The sequence below is a fragment of the Ceratotherium simum genome, chromosome 19 (genome assembly GCF_057802395.1).
Source record: "Ceratotherium simum simum isolate JZ-2026a chromosome 19, ASM5780239v1, whole genome shotgun sequence".
NCBI classification, from domain to species: Eukaryota; Metazoa; Chordata; class Mammalia; order Perissodactyla; family Rhinocerotidae; genus Ceratotherium; species Ceratotherium simum.
In genome coordinates this window covers 2,284,000-2,301,938 of record NC_141918.1, presented here as the reverse complement: position 1 = coordinate 2,301,938, position 17,939 = coordinate 2,284,000, and the positions used below count along the sequence as shown (strand labels likewise).

The 17,939-nt window shown below is 37.3% G+C and overlaps 1 protein-coding gene across 6 annotated transcripts in view; it reads right to left on the bottom strand.

Moving 5' to 3' along the window:
- The window catches only part of SENP6 (SUMO specific peptidase 6), a 127,304-nt gene that overhangs the window by 78,888 nt on the left and 30,477 nt on the right, over positions 1 to 17,939 (bottom strand). For 3 of the 6 annotated variants that reach the window (XM_014781070.2, XM_087443787.1, XM_014781071.2), the window contains exons 3-5: positions 17,206 to 17,266; positions 3,866 to 4,008; positions 2,704 to 2,808 (exon numbers count right to left, since the gene is read on the bottom strand). In XM_014781070.2, the coding sequence (XP_014636556.1) occupies positions 2,704 to 2,808; positions 3,866 to 4,008; positions 17,206 to 17,266 (309 nt within the window). Of the gene's footprint in view, positions 1 to 2,703; positions 2,811 to 3,865; positions 4,009 to 17,205; positions 17,267 to 17,939 lie in introns of those variants that run through there. The other 3 variants (XM_087443788.1, XM_087443789.1, XM_087443790.1) reach the window with 3 other exon arrangements.

Below are 17,939 nucleotides of genomic sequence, written 5' to 3'. Positions count from 1 at the left end.
CAATTAAATCTTGCTTATTCCAGCAGCCCATTTTCCCATTTATGGATTATAAATGCTTTTGCAGACATTCATTTTCCCCTATGATCCTTATAAATCTTTTCACCTATCCTTAATAAAAAACAAAAATAAGTGATAATGTAAATGAAACATAAAGCAGTAAGTATACTCTTTTAGCAAGTCTGATTGAAGTTAGGGGTGGAGATGGCATAGGGTTATATATATTTTTAAATTTCTGTGTTTCATTTTTTCCATACTAACACTATCATTCTCCACCACTATTAGCATATAAACACTCTATTTTTAAATATGAGTTAAAATAACATTTGGAATAGCAGTAACAAATAGATTGGAACCATAATATTCTCTCAAATAGCAGCTAATAATATATTAACAATCTTCATTCACTTCTTTTAGATTAAAAAGGTATAACATACTTGTTCCCATATCTTACTAAAGAACTACAAATCTTTCAAAATGCTTTTATAAGACAAGTTTTATCACTCACCCCAAGAAGAACAGTTTGTGTGTGTGAATTACCAACTGGTGGTGTTTCCTTTAATTTCAAATCAAGAGTTGAGAAAATCAGAAAAATCAGGAGAGGCTGTAAAAGCCAGTGTGCTTACCCTCATCTGAGGCATGACAACTGTGCCAATACTAGACTAATTCAAACCAAAGCTTTGGTAGCAACCTAAAGCCTTAGGTGAAGGCTTTCTTCATGCCTTTGAAGATGTGGGTCTTACTGCATGGAATGTTCTCTTCAAAAGCTTCTTTAATACTTCCTCTGTGAGTTCTTCACTGCTCCCTTCTCGGTAAATAGTATGACACATACTTTGCACAGCTCTACTACTGCACTTCCCACATAATCATTCGTTGACTTCTTTCTGTCCTCTACCCGAATCAAACTTAAGCTTCAAGGCAGGGACTCTCATAATCACCTTTGACTACTCGACCTCATCTATGCCTGGTACGTAATATAAAATCACAATGTTTTGAAGGAGGAAAATTGGAAAAACTCTCAATGACCTGTCTTCAAACTTAAAAATCTTTTTAATGACAGTTAGGCTGCGATAGGAATAAGAAATGTTTATTCTGCAAATAAGAGAAACATAAACAGAATCTGTCCTGCGGACTCGACTCTTCACGGTTTTCCTTCCTGCTCTTAGTTGTTCTTGTGAAGTATTTTCACTCAGGATTGTTTCTTTAAGTACAAATGACTTCAGGTATTTTTTTTTAAAGAAACACTATTTTACTAGTAAATACCACTTGCTATTAATAGAATCTGATCTTTTATGCAGATGTGCAGTGATACACACACAAGGTATAATAGGTGCCAAGACCTAGAATAAAACAAAACACGAACCAATTTCCAGACCAGAACCAGCTTTTCAACATTACCGAAGAGGAAAGGAGGGACAGGGAGAACAGGTCACAGTGCAAATAATTCCAAACTGATAGATAACTTCAAAAGCAATAATTGTGGTTGTAGAATGTATCACTTGATTATAAATTTGTATTTCAACTTAGACCACAGTTTCAGAATATCAAGACAGATCTTTATCAGGGATGAATTCTATCAATGTGATCAGTGTGTGAGAAACTATGTGTCTCTCCTTCTTCCCTCACTCCAATTACTATCCTTTTATTATTTATCCTCATGTTTGTGCCACATGTAGGTCAGAGGGCTTGATTTGTTTGTGTACTTTACAGTAAGGCAAGCCAATTTTTTGGTATGTGCAGTAATTTCTCTTTCTGTCTTTTTAGTTGAATTTCTCAAATATCTTATGTGAAAACTATGATAAAATAATGTATTTAAGTAAAAGAAAGGTTTTCTTATTATCCTAAAATATGAGAAAGATTTAATGTTCATAAGTCAAAATCTATGTTATAGCAAATCTATGTAAATATCAAATACAGCAAGGGTTTCTAAGAGTCAGGACACATTTTCTGAATGAATAGCAGTCTAGAATGACATTTTTAAAAAATGAAGAACAGCATCTAGCACATTTTACTAGCTATAAAAAAATTTTATACAACTAACCATAACACAAGAAATAAAGAGATTATTTATTTAATTGTTGGAGCCTAAGAATTTCTTAAGTTAACTGAAACGGACTCAGAACTAAAATCTAATTGAAATTTCATAACCATCCAAAAGTGTTTATAAAAAAACGTCAAAGTATTTAAAACACCAAGCTTTCCCCACTGTTACTTTTGTTATTTGAAGGTTCAAGCAGTACTTTTACCATCAATGAGAACATCCAAATCTACCAAATCAAAATTTTCTCAAATATTTAAAACTCATAATGTGATTTATTTTGATACTATGAAATCCAATAAACCTTATAAAAGAAAGTAAGGTAATAGACTGTAGTTTTAATCCTCAGCTAAACTACCAGCTGAAGAGCTCTCTGTCAAATGTTGTAAGATCAATGTTGTAAAATCAGCTTAATTTAGCTGGACTATAACAAAATAGAATGGCTTTTGTTTAAAAAGTCTCTATTTACAGAATGTGATTTATTCAAAAGCAGATATAAAATAATAAAATTCTAGGACATGAATTATTTCAGAGACATGAATATCTTTATAGACAATGGAAACACAGTCAAGTTCCACAAAGTAAAAAAAAAAATTTTTTTTAAGTGAAAAACTCCTATTAAAGAGGATGGTATGTATATACTAAACGAAGACAATCAGAATCCTTACCTTTGGGCTGCTGTTTTTACTACTGATTTCTGTGCATTAGCATGCTGAAAACGTCTACCATGAACTACAGTTCCAGAACATAATGATGCATTTTGTGTATTTTCACTGCAGATTCAAGAAACAAAGAATAATTTGAACGGGGGAAAATTACATACACATATGCAAAATAAATCCTTTAAAATCTGAGCACATGCACAAAAAACCTTCACCACTTTAAAAAATATATGTATTTATAGATAAACCCAATTGGCCATGTTAAATTGTCCATTAGGAGTTTTCCACTTTCTGAATTTGTCTCTGAAATGTTTCCAATCCAGTTCATGAAAGAAGATAAAGAGCAGAAGAACACTAGAACAGAAATCAGGAAGATCCTAAAAGAATGTTTTGCACTATAGGATTTCCTATAAATTAATTCAGATATATTTTCTCTCCTTATGCTCTATTCAGGGATTATCCATAAAAAAAGCTTTTAAACTATGAGTATCATCAAGTTTTCTCACATGCTAAAATAAAAATAAAATATATTAATTGTAAATAAAAAAACCCAGAAGTCCTAAATCCTACTTCTGATTCTGCCACTGACTCAAAAGTTACTTAGCCTTTAGGTACCTCAGTTGTTTATCTATAAACTGACAAAGGAGAAATGAAACAGTGATTTTTAACCCTATTTCTGGGAGATATAACAGCCCAATCTTATCAGTAACAGTGGTTCACTGTGACAACCACTAGGAAAGAGGGGTTATATCTATAAAGAAGAGGAATAAGAAATCTTAAAAAAAAAAAAAAAAAGTCCCTTATTAAGATAATCCTGATAAGCATTCCCTAAAGGAGACATGACCACCCCACCCTATAGTGCCTTCTACTTCTAATATTATGACCAAGAATTTACCAACTGTATGAAAGCAAGCTCATCTTAGGAAATTCTAGTCTACTGAAATTTTTCTTGCAGTATTTTTATTCAGAACCAAGAAATCACTGCAATCAACTCAACTCCCAAGATTCAAAGCAAAGAATTCACATACTGGGACCACTCTACCTCTTGGCCCTACTGACAAAGTGAAAAGAAAAGGTATAGGTTGGGCCAATTGGCCACAGAGGGAGGTAGTTTTTGGTGGCAAACACTTTATCTTTTCTGTAGGAATGTTTGGTGAAGTGCCTATACCTCAATTTCTTATTGTTGCTCAACATGTTAAGTCCAATTGGGTTGCCTTTCAAAGGTTTTAAACTTTCAGTCTTGTTTCGTCTTGCACATGTCTTCCACGGATCAACAGAACTAGTAGCAACAATTTCAGATTGACGATTTAACTGTAAAAAGATCCATAAATGTTAGCGTCAATAAACACCATGATAACAACTATTTGAAAACCAATTTATTTAAAAAGCAGTGAAAATGTACCAGCTATTGGGAATGGAGGGGAGGGACGGCAGTGGCACGAATCTAAGAGTAATTCAACTGTAATATTTTTTTCCCCTAAGGACAGCACAAATATGTAGAAACATGGGTGTTTATGACATATATTTTTTCATTTAAATATCTCCAAAGATATTTGAGAAAATTAAAAGAGAAAAGCAGAAGGCATGAGGGTAGAGGATCTTAGGGTAGCTCTTTCCCAAGAGTAAAAAATAAAAATTTCCCCTGCTTAGCAGACCTTGCTGCTGTCCATAGGACAGTACAGCTAAATATGGCAATAAGTCTTCATTTCAATTTGTATAAGGACTTTGTCTTTAGCATCAAAGTTTCTATATAAACTCAGAAAACCGAAATAATGTTTCCATACTTTCATAGTTGCAAACGATAACATAAACATATCAATAACAATCATTTTGGGGAGATCACAGTATGACAACAGGATGGCCCATTTCTTGGGATGCTCTTCTCAACCAAGAAACCCACTTTCATTACATTCATTGCACAAAACATTTAAAAGCTGCTTTCAGACTCGTCAAGACAAAAGTCCTCAGTTCTTAGTGATAATTTCCCCAAAACATTTTAAACAACATTCTTATCTACTTTAACTTTATTTTTGAAACAACAGTTTAATTACTTTATTTTCTTTTTTACTTTTACAAGAAAATATAGTCATAAGAAGATAGCAACTTGGCTTTTTCCCCACAATTATCTCTACAAAACCTAATAGTTTCCTAAAAAATTATCGCCCACAAAAATGTCCTCCTGAGGAGATACTTCATTGTGCCAGCACCATTCTTGTCTTTAGACACATCTACATTACAAAGTTCCAAAAAGACTTATTTTTGACACAACTGCTTATCACTTTCTTCTCCTTGAGATATTTCTTTACTTCCTCATCTTTTACAGCCATGTACTTCAGACTTGTCCACTTCTGATAACGGCCAATTAGGTAATACAGATCAATCTTCCCTCTACTCTCTGAAAACAACTAGAAAAGCCAGACAAAATATAAATTAAAAAAAAAAAAAAATCTGTTTGAAGCATTTGAGAGCTACCAAGGCAGTGAAGAATTAAGATCGGGAACAAGAAACTCAGAGATCTGAGCCCAGATTTGCATTTCCCTGAGGCCCCTGTTGACTCCAGAAGATGGCACCTGTGAGGCTGAGAAGCTAAGCTGAACTTCAACAGATCCAGCGAGCTGGGGAGACAAGGAGTGGGGCTCAAGATCCACCAAGTATGGACAGCCTCGTAAGTACCTCACACTTTGGATTAGGATCGTAGCCTATGAATAAGAGTGAATTAGAACTATAAATTTACATAGTTTGATTTTACATAGATTGAAATCCAGCTTCCAATCATTTCAACCTCCAGTTCAACTGAGGTAGTTCTCAAAGTTTAGAGTAAATAAGAATTACCTGGATGGTTTGTTAAAACAAACTGCTGTGTCTGACCCTTACAGTTTATTTTGATTCAGTAGGTCTGGGGTGGGCCTGAGAATTTGCATTTCTGACAAGTCCCCAGGTGATGCTGATACTGCTGATCAGAGGACCACCATTTGGAGAACCGTTGGATTAAGGAGATCTCCAATTGCTAATACTCCTAGTCACCAGCCAGAAGTAAACGTATCTCCCCTCTAGAGGAAGATAATATTATCCTAGGCATGAATTTATCTCTATGATTTTTCATATGCAATATCTACCATTCATAAGCAGGCTCATAAAGAAATAAGACAATGTGATCAAAACGAAGAGAAACAATTGATAACAAACAGAACTATAGGAGATAAAGAAAATGGGATTATCACACTCTCATTTCTGTTAATACGAGAATACAATCACTTCTGCATTTGGTGACCCTCTTCACAGAAAATATAGTGTTACTGTGGAAAGATCACAATTTAGGAATGAAATAGACCTATTTTCTCCTTCTAGCCAGGTAACCTTCCTTGTAATCATGGAGTTATTTCATGCAGTAACAAAGATATACACAAATTGCCTAGCCCTACAATGGGCAGATAGATACGAATTCAAAAACTATTAGTTCCCACTCAATTAGAAACCCAGATATCTTCAATATGAAAGCCCATAAATTATTTTATGATAAATAATTTGTCATTAAGCTGCATTCAGCTGAGAAAAATTATGCCTATCCAGTCACTGTGACTGAGACCTGTTGTCATGTTATTTTGAAAAAAATGCCAAATCGATGGTTCTCAGTGTGGTCACTAGATCAGCAGCATGAGCATCACATGGGAACACTTTAAAATGCAAATTATCAGGCCCCACTCCAGATCTCCTAAATCAGAAACCCTAGAAATGGGGTCCAGCAATCTGGTTTACTCAACCTTCCAGGTGATTCTGATGCACATTAACGAAGAGCCACTGCTCTAGGTGATTTTGATACATACCCTATTAAGAATCTTAGAAGCAAAGTTTCCATTAAAGATTGATCATATAATTTCATTCCTCTACATATAGATATTTATAACAACTAACATTTACTGAATGCTAACTATGAATGGGCATTATGCTAATTACTTTATATTCAATATCTCATTTAATCTCTGTATTTTATACATTTCAGTAGTTCTTTAGACTGGGACTCAACAATTGCACCCAAAACATCAGGCCAATTACTTGACACACAGGATTAATACACTCAAATTTCGCACTTCAGTTCTCTTTCTTCAACAAAATCTCTCCACTATATGTCATTTAAATGTTATTGAAACTCTATCCCTATGTTATAAAGATCACTGAACTTAAAAAGCAAAGTAACTTGTCCAAACTAGTTAAATGGATTTGAATAAAGAGTGGTCTGATTCCAAAGCCTATGCCTTCCCACACTACACTGCATGATGAATTTTTTTTTTTTTTTGTGAGAAAGACCAGCCCTGAGCTAACATCCAATACCAATCCTCCTCTTTTTTGCTGAGGAAGACTGGCCCTGAGCTAACATCCGTGCCCATCTTCCTCTACTTTATATGGGACGCCACCACAGCATGGCTTAACAACTGGTGACTCGGTGCATGCCCGGGATCCAAACCAGTGAACCCCGGGCCGCCGCAGCAGAGCGCACGCACTTAACCGCTTGCACCACCAGGCCGGCCCCAGCATGAGGACTTTTTATAGTGTAATTTGTACAAATATAAACATTGATTCTTAACAAAAAGAGATACAAACAATGTTATTCCAAAAAAGACTCAAAATCATTAGGATACAGAACATCTCAAAATCAAAAAAATTGTACTAACAATTCCTTTAAATGTAGGAAGTTATTCCTTCATATTTCTGATTAAGCGCTTATACATTTTCAAATTTTCTTTCTGAGAAAGCATTTGGGCATAGGAAGAGACAATCCAAAGCCCATCATTAAAGCAAGAGGATCTATATAAGCCAAATTCTGAAATTTCCCAATTCTGTTGCCTATAGGTTACTATCAAAAGCTATATACACTTCAGTCAGCAACAAGACAACCAGTACTTCTAGCTTTCTCATGAAAAACATTCATTGTATTGCCAAATTCCCTTAGGAAAGGTTCCCTACCATCTGTTATATTTAGAAGGTAGATCCAGGAAAAAAAAAAAAAAAAATCACTCCATAGGAGAATCATAGGATATAAAGTTGTAAAAGATTTCTTTTTTTTTTTTTTAAGATTTTATTTTATTTATTTTTCCCCCCAAAGCCCCAGTAGATAGTTGTATGTCACAGTGGCACATCCTTCTAGTTGCTGTATGTGGGATGCGGCTTCAGCATGGCCGGAGAAGCGGTGCGTCGGTGCGCGCCCAGGATCCGAACCCGGGCCGCCAGCAGCGGAGTGCACGCACTTAACCTTCAAGCCACGGGGCCGGCCCATAAAAGATTTCTAAAAGATTCTCTTATCACACAATTCCAAACCTACAGGACACAATTCCAGCTGCCAGAAAATTTAGAGATAACTGTTGAATTAAAATACAACATATAAATTATTTTAGATGTCTGACACATCTACTTCTCTCTGCCTAATTAATAATTTTTATTTTCCCTCATTTTATTTGTGTTTTTTTTTTTTTTTTGTGAGGAGATCAGCCCTGTGCTAACATCTGCCAATGCTCCTCTTTTTTTGCTGAGGAAGACTGGCCCTGGGCTAACATCCATGCCCATCTTCCTCCACTTTATATGGGACGCCGCCACAGCATGGCTTGACAAGTGGTGCATCGGTGCGCGCCCAGGATCCGAACCCGGGCCGCCAGCTGCGGAGCACGCACACTTAACCGCTTGTGCCACCAGACCAGCCCTATTTGTGCTCTTTTTTTTTTTTTCCCCCACCTAAGCCCCAGTAGATAGTTGTATGTCATAGTTGCACATCCTTCTAGTTGCTGTATGTGAGACGCGGCCTCAGCATGGCCAGAGAAGCAGTGCGTCGGTGCGCGCCCAGGATCCGAACCTGGGGCCGCCAGTAGCAGAACGCGCGCACTTAACCACTAAGCCACGGGGCCAGCCCCCTATTTGTGCTCTTAACCTGATAATATACATACATCAAATTAATGGGGGGAATAAGGTGCAAATAAGTAAAAATTGAGCCATTTATGGCAGACTACCTCACAGATTAGAGCAATACTATTACTAAAGTCAAGATGATATATTCAGTCTGGAGGTCCCTGAAAAACTTTGATTTTTCTTCCCCTCTGCCCTCTATTTAGCAGCCTAAGACAGTTTTCTAGCTAATGCAAACACATCAGGAGAACTACTGTGGACACAAAACAATCAAATGATTACACAACCAACTATAAACATGAGCCCTACTGATGTGAAATAAGCAACTATAAACATCATTATTTGCAAAGGAAAACCAGTTTACAAAAGCTCAGTAACATTGTATTTAATAATGATAATGTAGCTATTTATGGAAGACTTGCTAGTGTGATGCACTTACATAGTCTCATAATTCTCACAACCATCCTATAAAGTGGACAGTTATCAGCAGGCCTAGAATCTGATATTCGGGCTGATTAACTACTCTAACATACCACCCATCCAAAAGAGCTATATGTTTCTCTCAATCAGAATCAATCTATATAGAACACATTTACACAGTATAAACAACAGTACAAGGATCAGCAAACTTCTTCTGCGAAGGGACTGATAGCAATATTTTAGCCTTTGTGGGTCATACAGTTTCTGCTGCAACTATTCAACTCTGTCCAAATAACTCAAATCTGCTGTTGTAGCACGAAAGCGGTCACAGACAATACACAAACAAATGAGCACAGCTGTTTTCCAATAAAACTTTATTTACAGAAACAAACTTGAATTTCATATACTTTTCACGTCATGATTGATTTTTCTTTCAACCATTTAAAAAATGTGAAAACTGCTCTAGTTCATAGACCATAGGTTGCGGGCTGGATTTGGCTTGTGAGCCTTGGTTTGCCAACCCCTGTGTTATAACATCAATCATGAAAGAACTAATGAGCAAAGCCAGTTATTAGAATTTAAGCTCCACAGGAACAAGAAACTTGTCTGTTTTGCTCCCTAGTATTTAAAACACTGTTCAATAGATATTTGCTGCATGAATGAATATTTCATTGGGACTGCTAAATGCACAAAAATTATCAATATGTGGTATCTTCCACCCAAACTTACCACATGTCACATAGTCAATTTAATTAAAAAACAAGTATTCAGGAAATCTAGCACGTAAGAACTTCAGATAATAAAATAAACTGAAAGAATCTATTAAATGATTAGAGACATTGAAAATGTACATTAAAGGTATTTAAACTCTTAAAAACAACAGAAATAGAAACAGTAAAGAAAGAACTAGACACTATGGAAAAAACACAAAATTTTGAAAGAGAATCAAGAGAAGTTCTACAAATGATAAATGTCATTTAAATTTTTTTAAAAAAGAAAAAATAGATGGATTAAATAGCAGATTAGAGACAGCTGAAGATAAAATTTAGTGAACTGGAAGACAGAGCTGAGGAAATTACTTACGATATGGTACAGGGATGAATTTTTTCTTTGCCCTTTATTCTTTCTTTTTTTCTTTTATATATAAAATATAAACTTAAAAGATATGAAAAAAATGATGATATTATTGTATCTAATAAAAGTTCCATAAAGAATAATGTGGAAAGGCAATATCCAGAGATAATGGCTACAATTTTTTCAGAACTAATGAAAGACATGTATCCTTTATCTAAAGAGGTATAAATGAAACTGCAGAAGCTCCAAGGCAAAGAGATTATTCTGTGAAAGAGAAGGGGAAGAATACCAAGACACTCTGAACCAAAATAAAGGCTTTCCCCTAATTCCATGCTCGTTTTCAAAAGGAAAAAAGGGGCTACATTAGTTTAAACCAATGATCTATATGGACCTATACATTACCCACAAGCCATTAAAAATCCAGGGATATGTAAACCCTTGGATTACACAGACTTTCTAAACGACAAACAGGCATGGATAGTTTTAAGGAAATCAACTCGTGAACCTTCAATCACATTTTTACTCTTTCTTACAAATGATTTACTTTAAAACACACCTGTAGAAAAGGCATCATATAATATCTTTTTTCTCATCTCCCCTTTCACAACAGACCTTTTTCCACTTTACAAAAGACATAAATCTCACCTATTGTATTAGAGTCTAAAGTCCTCCTGAAAGGACCAACTTGAAATATGGGTATCTGGAATCTCTTTTGGCATATGATATAAAAGTAGGGCCTCATATCTTTCCCTGTTTTACATATATTTCCATTAAAGGTGAACTAAAGTAGGATTTTCTTAATTCAGATATATTGCAAAATGGAAAAGCAAAAGTGATGAAAATTTGCATTTAATGACTTTGTATTTTCTACTCCAATTACTATCAAGAAAAGCACTGCAAGGAGAAAATCAAGTGAGAATAATTCAAAGAAAGCAAAAGTTTAAAAAAAAAAAAAAAGAGAAGTCAAGATGGCAGCAAAGGCAGACTCTCAACTCACCTCCTCCTATGGACACAGCCAATTTACAACTATCCTTGGAAAAATTACCCCTGAGAGAGAACCGAAAACGGGATAAGAGAAACCCCTGCAACAAACGACAATCCTAACTGAGGTGAAGAGGCAGAAACTCCCTTCTGGAGAGGGAAAACGCCACCTTCACAAGCCACAACACTTCATGGCTGCCCAGGAGCAGTCCAAAGGTCCACAGCCCTCCCTGGAGGAGCAGGGCCCCTGAGCTGGGGAGCGCTCCCACCTTGGGCATTTTTTGGACCCAGCACAACTGAGACGAGTCGCATAATATCTGACTTTGCTTGCTACTAATAACATTGGGGAACATCCCCAGAAGAGGTGGTCCACAAAGAAATTAAAGCCAACTCTTAAAGGGCCCATGCACAAATTCACCCGTTTCAGAAAGCAACCTGCAAATCACCAGAAAGAAAGGTGCACAGTGCTTTGGTGAAGAGACTCACATGACAGGCTCTGAGTGCATCTTGGTGAGAGGTGAGACCTCTCCAGGGACTGGGACATTGGCGGTGGCCATTGTTGTGGCCTGGTGTGGGCGCGCTGACACAGACACTGACAGACGCCACTGGAGTTCTTCCCCTGGCTTGCTAGCCCAGGGTCTGCCCCACCCACTAGAGCCCTTTAATTTTAACTAGAGCTGATTTAATCCCGCTCAGCCGAGGAAGGCAGCCCACCCTAGGGACTGACCCCACCCACCAACAAGCCCTTGGGCAACTTGTGGGCCTGCTAAGTGAACTGCTTGGATTCTCTGCAGCCTGGGGGTGGGTCCACCTCTGCAGGGCAGGGCGTGTGCAAGGAGCGGGTGGAGAGTGTGGGGCGTTGGTGGACTGTGTGGTGCTCCTGCCTTGGAGAGACTGGGTCCACTTCAGGAGGTTGGGGCACGCACACGGGGCAGGACTGTGTTGACTGTGTGTGTGGACCTGTGGGTGGTGGCGCTTGTCAGCTGTAGAAGATTTGTGCTTCTCACAGAGCCACATAAGGGTCTGGCCCCACCTTCCAAAGCCTGAAACAATTAGGTGCTCCTGTGGCTGAGGCCAGCCCCACCCAGCTGCAATCCTCAGAGAGCTGACAAGAGACTTAAAGGCCAGGGGCTTACAGCAACTGTAAGCCCCTGAGCCTAACAACCAGCCACACTGGGGGCATACTCACTTAACACCAATACTGCAACAGGAATGTGCTATTAGACTTTACAGCCAACTGCGCTGTGGCTCCCAACACCTGATAAAGAGACTGAAGGGCCCACAACAACTACAAGCAGCTGAGCATTACAACAGCTGGCCAGGGGCATAGCTCAGCCTCCCTGGGCACCTACAGGAAGAGGAACCCTGCCACAACAGAAGGACACACATAGCCCACACAGGGGTCACTCCTGGAACATTTGGAACTGGTGGCAAGAGGGAAGCACACTGCTGGGCTTCATAAGGCATCACTTATATGAGGTCACCTCCCCAAGATCAGGAGACATAGCTGACCTACCTAATACATATACACAAACACAGGGAAAGAGGCAAAATGAGGAGGCAAAGGAATACATTCCAAGTAAGGGAACACGGCAAAACCCCAGAAAAGGAACTAAGTGAAACAGAAATGAGCAACCTACCCGACAGAGAATTCAAACAAAGAGTGTTAAGGATGCTCACTGATCTGGGGAGAAGAATAGATGAACTCAGTGAGAATGTCAACAAAGAAATGGAAGATATAAAAAAGAACCAATCAGAAATGAAGAATACAATACTGGAAATGAAAAATTCACTAGAGGGACTCAAAAGCAGGGTAGAGGATACAGAAGAACAGATCAGCAAACTGGACGAAAGACTACAGGAAATCACCCAAGTTGAACAGATAAAAGAAAAAAAGAATTAAAAAGAGTGAGGACAGTCTAAGGGACCTCTGGGATAACATCAAGTGCACTAACATCCATGTTATAGGTGTCCCAGAAGGAGAAGAGCGAGACAAAGGGGCAGAGAATCTATTTGAAGAAATAATAGCTGAAAACTTCCCTAACCTAAGGAAGGAAACAGACATCCAGGTACAGGAAGCACAGAGAGCACCAAACAAGATAAACCCAAAGAGGCCCACACCAAGACACACCATAATTAAAATGTCCAGAATTATATAAGAAAGAATCCTAAAAGCCGCAAGAGAAAGAGAAGTTACGTACAAAGGAAACCCCATAAGGCTATCAGCTGACGTCTCAGCAGAAGCCTCACAGGCTAGAAGAGAGTGGCATGATATATTTAAAGTGCTAAAAGGAAAAAACCTACAGCCAGGAGTACTCTACCCGGCAAGGTTATCATTCAAAATGAAAGGAGAGATAAAAAGTTTCCCAGACATGCAAAACTTAAAGGAGTTTGTTACCAAGAAACTAGTACTGGGGCCGGCCTGGTGGCGCAAGTGGTTAAGTGTGCGCGCTCCGTTGCAGCGGCCCAGGGTTCACTGGTTCGGATCCCAGGCACGCACCGATGCACCACTTGTCAAGCCATGCTGTGGCAGTGTCCCATATAAAGTAGAGGAAGATGGGCATGGATGTTAGCCCAGGGCCAGTCTTCCTCAGCAAAAAAAAAAAAAAAAGGAGGATTGGCAGATGTTAGCTAAGGGCCGATCTTCTTCACAAAAAAAAAAAGAAAGAAAGAAAACTAGTACTACAAGAAATGCTAAAGGGACTTCTTTAAGGGGGAAAGAGAAGACCACAAATAGGAAAAATTATCTACTTCCAACATAAGAGGGTAATGGATACAAACGCACAAAAAAGAGGTTAGATATGATATCAAAAACAAAAAGTGTGGGAGGAGGGAAGTTAAAGAGTAGAGCTTTCAGAGAGAGGTCAAACTAAAGAGACTATCAACTTAATATAGATTGCTATACATGTAGGTTACTGTATATGAACCACACGGTAATCACAAACCTATAATAATACACAAAACCTATAATAAATACACAAAAAACTAAGAGAAAGGAACCCAAACATAATACTAAAGAAAGCCATCAAACCACAAGGGAAGAGAGCACGAGAAGAAGAAAAGAACAGAGAACTACTACTAAAACACCGAGAAAAAAAAATTTAAAAATGGCAGTAAGTACATACTTGTCAATTGCTACTTTAAAAGTCAACGGACTAAAGGCTGCCATTAAAAGGCACAGGGTGGGGGCCAGCCCCGTGACGTAGCTGTTAACTGCGCACGCTCCGCTGCTGGCAGCTCAGGTTCGGATCCCGGGTGCGCACCAACACACTGCTTGTCAAGCCATGCTGTGGCAGCGTCCCATATAAACTGGAGGAAGATGGGCACAGATATTAGCCCAGGGCCAGTCTTCCTCAGCAAAAAGAGGAAGATTGGCAGCCGATGTTAGCTCAGGGCCAATCTTCCTCAGCAAAACAAGGAAAAACACGTGCAATAAGGCATTTATTTTTTTAAAAATTAGGGGCATGTGCAAGCAAAAAAAAAAAAAAACCCACAAAAATTGAATTTCAATGTCATAGAAGTTAGTGACAGAAAACACTTTTTATTTTTCCCTACAAAGTTCACTATTTATCGACCTACAGTACATCTATAACTGCAGCACTCTAAGGAAATGAGATGTTAAATAAAAGCTAGAGAAAACCGCAATGTTAAAAACCTTATAGTTTTTCAGTGTGAGTAACTTTATAAACAAAACTTTAGAGTACTAAGACAAAAACTTTAAATTCTATAAATTCCCTAAATGAAGACAAAATGGAGATGCTGTGGAAGGAAAAAAATCCACAAAGATAGAGGAAAAAAAGTAAATTTAGGGCCGGCCCCGTGGCTTAGCAGTTAAGTGCGCGCGCTCCGCTGCTGGCGGCCTGGCTTCGGATCCTGGGCGCAAACCGACGCACCGCTTCTCCGGCCATGCTGAGGCCACATCCCACATACATCAACTAGAAGGATGTGCAGCTATGACAGACAACTATCTACTGGGGCTTTGGGGGGAAAATAAATAAATAAATAAAATCTTAAAAAAAAAAGTAAATTTAAAAGTCTCTAAAATACCATTCAACTATAATTACAGAAAATACGTGAAGAGAGTCCTATGTCAGACCGGCAAAAATTCAAGTCTGACCCCATACTCCCGAAGGAAATAGGAACTCTCACATATTATTAGCAAATGCTAACTCCCATGAATGAGGCATTTGGCAATATCTGACAAAATTACATGTAAATCTACCCTCTGAAATAGCAACTGCAATTCTAGGAATCTATTCCACAAATATATTATAAAGATATAAGCACAAGGCTTTATTAAAGCACTACTTATGATAGCAAAAGACTGGGAAAAACGTGCTCATCACGAGGGGATCAACTGAATATCTACAGTACCTCCATTCACTGGAGTACTGTGTGGCAATAAAACAGATGATAAAGATCTCAAACACTTTGCTGTGGAGTGATCTATAGACTATACTGTTAAGTAAAAAAAAATCAAGGTGCCAAACAGTGTGGATGGTTTCCCCAAGAAGGGCAGTATATTCTTATATCAGGAAAAAAAATAACAATGGAAGGCCAAACCATATAATTTTCAAAAGAGGTTGCCTGTAGGTGAAGGAGAGAGGGATAGAGGGAATCAGGACAAAAGCTACATTTTTCTGAATAAAACTTCTTTGTAGGTTTGACTTTGGAACCACGTAAATATTTGTTATTTTGAGGAAATGCTTTTTTTAAAAAAATTTGATTTGTTTTATAATTATGCAAAAAAACTTAAATAAATAAACTTAATTCATCCAGCTGGTAAAATTACCAACCAGGAATAAATAATTTCAAGTGACTTTAAAGCACAGTGATTTAAATATACATTCCTAGTGGAATATACCTGGTGGTGCCACCAAACACCAAAAACAGAACGAAAAAATTTTTACTGTATAGTATTGTGAAACTATTTAATCTATCTAATAGGACAGAGCAAATAAGTAAGTTAACATCAGTAGGAACCAAGACACTAAATCCAAAAGCCATTAAAAAACAGAAAAACTGATATATTTGACAACATAAGAAAATACATTTTCTCCAAGGCAATAAAACCACCAAAAGTGAAGACAGGAGACTAGTGAAAAAAACCGGCTTAAAATATTAGCAACCAGTATCACGGCAATGAGCCAGTTTCATTAAACCTAAGAAACCATTATAAGATGCATCATTATTGTTATGTATAAGGTGCAAAAAATTTTTTAATTAAACCATGTCATGTCATCACTATAAGATGTATCTAGATAGATTTCAGAGATGTCAAAATGTGAAAAAATGTGTCAGACTCAATATAAAAAGAATTCTTATGAATCAATAATATTCTAAAGACCAAAGAGAAAAATGGGCAAAGGATATTAACTGACAATTACCAAAAAGGAAATAAATGGACTACACGTTATGAAAAGGCTGGTTCAACCTCATTCATAGTAAAAGAAATGCAAATTAAGACTACACCGAGATACTATTTTTTACTGGCAAAAATCAAAAGGTTGATAACACCGTGACAAAAGTGTAGGGAAACAGGCATGCTCAGACACTGCTGGAAGAAGTGCAAATCAGGTATAACAAAATCAGAAATGTACCTGTCCTGATATAGCAGCCCTACCTCTAGGGATTCATCCTACATTTATGCTTGTATGTGTGCAAAATAACCCACACAGAAGGCTAATTTATTCAACATTATTTTAATGGGAAAAAAGGTTGATAATGCCATAAACATCCTTCAATATGGTTGTACTGGATAATATAAATGGTACATCATACAATGGAATATTATGTTCCCCTTGCATAATAAAAATGAAAAGAGTGAGAATGCTTTTAATGACCTCTTATGGATGGTCTCTAAGATATATTAATTTTTAAAAGTAAGATTAGAAGGAGTGTGTACAGTATGCTACCAACTTTGTAAGTATAAGGGGGTGGGGCAAGAATATATATTTTCTTTGTAATGCATAAAATATCTCTGATGGGATAAACAAGAAACTGGGAACACCATTTGCCTCTGGCATGGGGAAGTGGTTGGTTGAGACTTACAATTAAAAAATATAAAAATCTTCTTTTAAAGTATTAGTTTCGGGTGTATAACTTAAAAATTAAAAAAGAATTTACAAAAGCAACACTTGCCTTTTTTCCTTTTGAGATTTCAGTATCCTCATCTTCATCTACACTGAGTAGATTTGCCTCACTACATAGAAAATAAAGGGAAAAAACCTTAAGTGACAATTACAACCCATACATTAAATTCAGAAGTTTTAACCTCTTTGCTCACCTAATTCAGGGGTCAGCAAGCTTTTTCTGTTAAAGCCCCAGAGCGTAAATACTTTAGGCTTTGCAGGCCATATGGTCTCTATAGCAACTAATCATTTTTGCCACTGTAGTATGGAAACAGCCATAGACTATACGTGTGACTGTGTTCCAATATAACTACTAATAAAACCAACAGTGGGCCAAACTGGATCCATGGACCATCGTTCACTGACCCCTGCCATAAACGAATACATAATTTTTGTTTTCTTAACTATGGATTTCATACATAAAATCACTCATTTTTCTTTTCTGTTTTGAATTTAAAATTAGGAAAAAAGGACAGAGAAACAAAATAGAAGAAACAAACTGGTAAGAAAATCTTAGCTAATGAAAAGAAAATAATCCCAACAGTATTACCACAAATAAAATAGTTATACCTCTACCACTCTTCGAAATATCAACCCTTCCTTGAGAATCGCTGGCCTGAGATTCTAAAAGACCAGACTCATATATCCATTTACAGTTCATGTTAATCTCAACATGTTCAAAAAGCTGAAGCCCCTGAGGATCCATTTATGATGAGCTCAAGAGTACAATTCAAAAATGAAACA